We start from the raw sequence: 7,454 nt of genomic DNA on the forward strand, positions 1-7,454 counted from the left end.
GAAATTTTAGGATTTTTTAAAAGTTGTCAAAACAGCTTTTCTACAAATAAAATATTGACATGTGTTCTTTTGAATAAACTACTCTACCTACCTACCTCACGCAGAGAAGGAGGTTACAAAGTAAATTTCTACTTTCAGTAGAGCTGATATATAACTATACAGGATATGAATTTGAAAAAAATTGGTCAAGTTATTTTTGAGAAAATCGTGATAGAAATTCAACAAAATTCATTCTTCTCAGGAATATCACGGAGCTCCTGCAATTTTTCCAGAAATGAGACTCATGTCAGTTGATAGGGCTTGTAATATGCTATCTAGGGTACAGTATAAATTTGAAGAAAATCGTTAGAGCCGTTTTCAAGAAAACCGTGAAAAACATGGTTTTTTAGCCATTATCCGCCATTTTTTCTGCCATTTTGAATTGAATTTCTTATTGTCGGATCCTCATGGTATGAGGACCTTAAGTTTAAAATTTCAAGTCAATCGGTTAATTAGGAATGGAGTTATCGTGTTCACAGACACACACACACACAGACCAACACCCAAAAATCATGTTTTTGGACTCAGGGGACCTTGAAAACATGAAAATGGGGTACCTTAAATTTTTTTGGAAAGCAATACTTTCCTTACCTATGGTAATAGGGCAAGGAAAGTAATGAAACATATAGAAAACATGAAATTAGGGTACCTTAAATTTTTTTGAAAAGCAATACTTTCCTTACCTACAGTAATAGGGCAAGGAAAGTAACAATATCATTCACTACATATATGAAGAAAATAGCATTTATTTTTCAAATGAACCCATATTCAACTACGAAAGACCAATGTAATATAGTGAGGTCCACGTTTTAATGACAGTATATGACGATTAATATTGGTGCTGCTATCCTTGTTCATCATTCAATAAAACAGATGTAACACTATCCTTTCCAAGCTCCGCAATCGTTTCTCAACAATTGAGATATGTAATGAATTGACAAAATATCCATTTTCATTAATGAAAATTCATTATTTGGTAATTGAAAAATAAATTTTCTTGGCTAATTAAATACATAATTGATTATTTTGAACAAGAATGAACAATTAATATTACATCAGATATTCTGATATCAGCTATCCTCTATAGTAAGAAGTGGCAAGGCAGAAAATCGGCAATGCTGATCACCTATCTTTCTCCACTGTTATAACGTGGACCTCACTATTGTGACTCTGTGAATATTGATGAAGTTATAGTGAGCTGGCAATAAAATAATTTTATAATGCAATAAAACAAGCAAATCATAAATAAATCACACTTACATAGGGTATTCCTTGAGTACAGAGGGCATTTGAAACCATGTTATAATATTTTTGTCGATTTCTGATACAACACGAATTTCACCATCTGTAAAGAAAAATGTTTTTGTATTTTCAGTCAATATTATTTTTAAGTTTGTAGAAGGAGTATTCTGACCCTGGTTCAAGGAAGGAACTAGAAAGAAAATGTTATTCCTGAATAGAATATAGACTGTTAAAGTCTAATTGATTGGTAAAAGTATAATCCTTTGTTTACTGAGAGATCAACCCTTTATTATCAGGCGCAACTGGCTTGAACAAAGAGTTCTTTATTTATGTTACAATATAAACTGGCTTATACACTAAGGCCCATTTCATACCAAAGCTGGGCCGAGCCGAGCGGAATCTGCCTGCATTTGCACAGAAGCCGATTGCCGATTCACTCAGTAGGTTTTCTAGCCTTGTAGTGAGAAGTGCATCTCAGATCAAGTTTTCATTGTCAGTTGAAAGTGCAATAATAATGTCATCTACTTTGATAATGCTGATGATGTTACTGGATAGTAGTTCCTCATTTGATGTTGGAGGAGGAAGAAGATCATGTGGATTCAAGAGATCACGAGACTAGTGAAATGTTCACAACTCTATACAAGCAGCTCCGAGAACATGAAGAAAGGTTTTGGAGATATTTTAGAATGAGTACCCATACATTTGATTATATACTGGAATTCATTTCTCCACAAATCCACTTAAGAAACACGAATTATAGAAGAGCTATTTCGAGTGAAGAATAAAAATGAGACACAAACTCAATTCGAAATGAGAAACAAACTCAATTCAAAATGGGAACACAAAATCAATTCAAAATGAGGACACACGCTCATTTTCAAAATGAGAATGACCCCACAAATCAATCAATCAATTGATCAACTATTTCCTAAGAACAATTCAAATGGAAAGTTCACGAAGTGGGTTATGAAGAGAATGATGTCACTTTTCAATCGAATCAATCGATCGATACTTCTACTACTCTAGTATCAATCAAGTCCTAACCAATCGGAGAGGAAGTCAATCAACTGTCTTTCCTCATCAACTGAAGCATACAAGCAATCATTCCAAACATGTTCGCTCGCTCATGGAGGGGGGGTGGGGGAGAGAGTGCAAGTAGAACTGTACAGAACAAATACACCTGGCAGTTTGGTACTTGTTTCAACCTCAGTTATTTAATGTACCAAGAGTATCGGTACAGTTAGACATCATTATTTTCCAGCACCAGAAGAATTTTGCGCCAATTTAGAAAGATCTCCACGGCCAGTGCGAAATCACCTTACTCCTTCCTTCCCATGGAGATTGTCCTCTACTAGAGATCTTTATAATGAGGTCCCACATTAGGAGGGGAGAATATCATATCTTTACAGAATCATCTGTACTAGTTACGTACCCTAGCAACAAAGTTATATGTTATAACAAGTATCCATTTTCCAGTTCATATCAAGTTCCAATGTATTCAATTGAAGCATTCTACCAAATTCTACCTACTTATTCAATCATAAAACTGAAAGAAGGCAGAATCCGCTTGGCCGAAAACGCTCGAGTTGGGCGTCAAGCCGACTGCATAAATCCGCTCGGCTCGGCCCGGCATTAATTTGAATGCTTCCTTCTAGATCCTGCATAGCTAGTGCGCACGCGGATTCCGCTCGGCTCGGCTCGGCCCAGCTTTGGTGTGAGACCCCACTAATTTAGATTAAATAACAGTATTGCTAATTATTCAACGAATTTCAAAAGGTATGAAAAATTTGAGAATAAAGATTGAATGCAATTTGAATAACGATAGTATAATATTGTGATGTAACTGCATAAATCGGCGGTGTTTCAAAAAATAATTGTCGATTCTCTGAAAATGATATGTAATCCTTTCCATTAACACACGACCGGGTAGAATTACAGACACATCGGGATGGCTTGAATCACAGCCTTCTAGGGGGTCGCCGTCTAGTTGTCATCCCAACTACTTGACACCTGGTCATTTTGGCCATAGGCGACTACTTGTACCCTCGTAAAAATATGCCATTGCCGTCAAGTTGACACCCCGACTACTTGACACCTACTGGACCAGAGGTTCCAAGTAGTCATGACCGTAACTGACAACTTGACACCTCGCACCCTCGCGACAGGGTGTCCCCCCGACTAGTTGTCACTTCCCCAGAAAGGAAACAAGTAGACAGGTATGACTCACGTCTACTTGTCCCTAAAACCTGGTTTGAAAAGGGGACAAGTAGTCGGGGTGCCAAGTAGTCGCGTACCCCTTCTGGGCACTATAGCAGGCTGTGGAAAAAAATGATTGGCAAAATATAAATAAATTTACACTTATTTATGGCGTGAATGTCATTATAGATTGCCACCTTAACTCATTTCTTCCAAGACATCTTTTCAGTTTGATAAAGTATTCAAAGTATGGAATAAAAGTTGAAGTTAGTGAATATAATTTTAAAGAGTAGAATGAAAAATGAAGGAATTGGGTTTGATGAAGTACACGTTAAAATGTTACTATACGATTAACATTGGTGTTGTCATCCTTGTTTATCATTCAACAATGCAGATAGCGGTATCCTATCCTTGCTCCGTTGCGAGACCGTTTTCTAACAATGTAGAAATATGATTAATTAACGGAATATTGAATCTGAATTATGATTGATTATTCATTATTCAATCATCTGAGAAAAATATCATGATGACTTTAATATGATAAATGATTATTTTGAAGAAGAATGAAGAGTTGATATTATATCACATATATACCGGTAATCTTTATTTATTTATTTATTTATTTACAAAGCAAATGACACTAATGTAATAATGTATTAGCTATCTTCTATAGAAGGCAGGGCAAGGCAGAGAATCGGCAACGTTGTTCTCATATCTGTTTCACTGCCATCATAACGAGGACCTCTCTATGATACGAAGATGATACAAGGATAATAGACAAGGATAGCAACACCAATGTTAATCAAATACTGTCATTATAATGTGGATATCACTATAGGAAGATGATACTACAATGACACAAGGATGATAGACAAGGATAGCAACACCAATGTTAATCAAATACTGTCATTATAATGTGGACCCCACTATAGGAAGATGATACTACAATGACACAAGGATGATAGACAAGGATAGCAACACCAATGTTAATCAAATACTGCCATTATAATGTGGACCCAACTATAGGAAGATGATACTACAATGACACAAGGATGATAGACAAGGATAGCAACACCAATGTTAATAAAATACTACCATTATAACGTGGACCTCACTATAGGAAGATGATACTACAATGACACATGGATGATAGACAAGGATAGCAACACCAATGTTAATCAAATACTGTCATTATAACGTGGACCACACTATAGGAAGATGATACTACAATGACACAAGGATGATAGACAAGGATAGCAACACCAATGTTAATCAAATACTGCCATCATAATGTGGACCTCACTATAGGAAGATGATACTACAATGACACAAGGATGATAGACAAGGATAGCAACACCAATGTTAATCAAATACTGTCATTATAATGTAATCACTATAGGAAGATGATACTACAATGATACAAGGATGATAGACAAGGATAGCAACACCATTATTAATAATAATACTGTTATAAAATACCGTGAACTTCACCAATAGGGTAGTTGGCCAACTTCCGGAATATTGGTGACTCACCATATCTAACGACTTTATATACATTATTAGCATGGCGTTGTAAATATTTTACTTCAATGATGCGCATTGATGGTGTTAAATCCAATTGATCACGACCATATTTAATTGGATAGAATTGCTTGAAGATTGTTATGCCGTCATGATAATAAATGCCATGTATCCTGTAAATTTGTGTCGCATCGATCATTTCATTCTTCACTCTGTAGAATTCCTTATGCTGTGAAAAGAATCGGAATAATGATCTCTACTCCTTGATCAATATCAATGATTAAACCTATTTGATTGTGCTCTCATATCATGTGAACATTGTTTCAAAATAATTGAAATTATGATTTATTGATTAATAATCATCAAAATACGCCTATAAACTATCCTCGGTAAGTTAAGAATCTTTATTCAAAATTTCAATTTAATCAGCTCAATAGTTGTGACGAGACAATGCATCATACGTGCATGATTCATATCTCGTACATTTATAAGATAATTCCTTCCTTTATATACAGAGTGAGTCATATGTATGGGAACCCTTCAATAAGTTGAAGACTGTTGTAGATACGATATAATAGGCTACTGTTACTTTCAGGATGAGTCATTGGTCAAATTCTCTACCTTTTGACGTACGGTACAACTGAATTTCAACCCCTCATAAGGGGGTGACTTAGGTGTTGTAACTAATTTTTCAAAATGTGAGAAGGATAGGCCTTTTCAAAATGATAGACATGACTTCAATAGAAATATTCTACGATATCTTTATCCAAAATGGCGGCAGATTGAAGTTTCAAGTAAAAACTAAAGCTTTAATCTGCCGCCATTTTGGATACAAGTATCATAGAATATTTTTATTGATGTAATTCTTCTTGTTCTGGAAGAGCCTTGAAAAATGATGTACCACACTATGGGTGTTTACATTAAAAATATCTGAGTTACAGCCCCTCATTCCTTTAAAAACTAAAACTTCAATCAGCCGTCATTTTGGATACAAGTATCATAGAACCTTTTTATTGATGCCATCTTTCTTGTTTTGAAAATGATGTACCGCACAATGGGTGTTTACATTTAAAATATTCGAGTTACAACCCCTTATAAGGGGTTGAAACTCAGTTGTCGTCAAAAGGTTGAGTATTTGACCAATAACTCATCCTGAAAGTAACAGTATTATATCTACAACAGTCTTCAACTTATTGAAGGGTTCCCATACATATGACTCACTCTGTATAGTATGTATAGATGTTTCAAACGATTCTTATTAATGAATAATATTCATCAAGGTATTCGAGCGAGTTCATGCACAGTTGGTAATTTTTAGAGGTGTAATCTCTATTATATTAAAGCCACATAGACAAAAAATTCACAGCCAATACGGCTGATTGTCACGAAGAACCAACCTCGAAATCAATTAGGGAACGTTCTGGAGGCTATGGGAAAACCTCCAAATCACGAAAATTCCACCCCCCTGGTCCCCTAGAGACCCCCAAATTTTTTCGACATTTGAAATCAGCATCACACAGAAAATTCGATAAAAGCTTTTTTGTTTAGCCCCCGGAGATAAGCCTATAGCCATAGTTGAATTTCAATCGAATTCAAATGGGGACCCGGGAAATAGAGTTTTCATTGAAAATTGGGAGTTTTCCCAAATACCAAAAATTCTCAGCCAAAACTATGAGTTCACTGTGAAAACTGAACACCAAATCTGTTGCATACTACACTGGAGGCTACGGGAAAACCTCCAGACCTTCCAAATTTTGCCCCCCGCCACCCCTGTGCTCCCCCAAATATTTGGGACACATTTAAATCTGTTTCCCACAAAAAAATTATTACAAGCTTTTTTGTTCAGCTCGCCAAGTTAAGTGTAAAGCCAAAGCTAAGTTTCAACCAAATTTAAATAGTGACCCGGAAGATTGAGTTTTCATTGAAAATTGGGAGTTTTCCCAAATACCAAAAATTCTCAGCCAAAACTATGAGTTCACTGTGAAAACTGAACACCAAATCTGTTGCATACTACACTGGAGGCTACGGGAAAACCTCCAGACCTTCCAAATTTTGCCCCCCGCCACCACTGTGCTCCCTCAAATATCTGGGACACATTTAAATTTGTTTTCCACAAGAAATTCATTTCAAGCTTTTTTGTTCAGCTCGCCAAGTTAAGTGTAAAGCCAAAGCTAAGTTTCAACCAAATTTAAATAGTGACCCGGAAGATTGAGTTTTCATTGAAAATTGGGAGTTTTCCCAAATACCAAAAATTCTCAGCCAAAACTATGAGTTCACTGTGAAAACTGAACACCAAATCTGTTGAATACTACACTGGAGGCTACGGGAAAACCTCCAGACCTTCCAAATTTTGCCCCCCGCCACCACTGTGCTCCCTCAAATATCTGGGACACATTTAAATTTGTTTTCCACAAGAAATTCATTTCAAGCTTTTTTGTTCAGCTCGCCAAGTTAAA

General features: G+C 36.0%; 1 protein-coding gene across 1 annotated transcript in view; it reads right to left on the reverse strand.

Annotated features, from left to right (window-relative positions):
- Positions 1-1,294: 1,294 nt before the first annotated feature.
- Positions 1,295-7,454, reverse strand: part of LOC111049326 — a gene marked incomplete in the record, with an annotated part of 290,512 nt that continues 284,352 nt past the window's right edge. The window contains 2 exon segments of the mRNA XM_039438440.1: positions 1,295-1,384; positions 5,011-5,227. Coding sequence (XP_039294374.1) covers positions 1,296-1,384; positions 5,011-5,227 — 306 coding nt within the window.

Source organism: Nilaparvata lugens, chromosome 11 (assembly GCF_014356525.2).
Source record: "Nilaparvata lugens isolate BPH chromosome 11, ASM1435652v1, whole genome shotgun sequence".
NCBI lineage: Eukaryota > Metazoa > Arthropoda > Insecta > Hemiptera > Delphacidae > Nilaparvata > Nilaparvata lugens.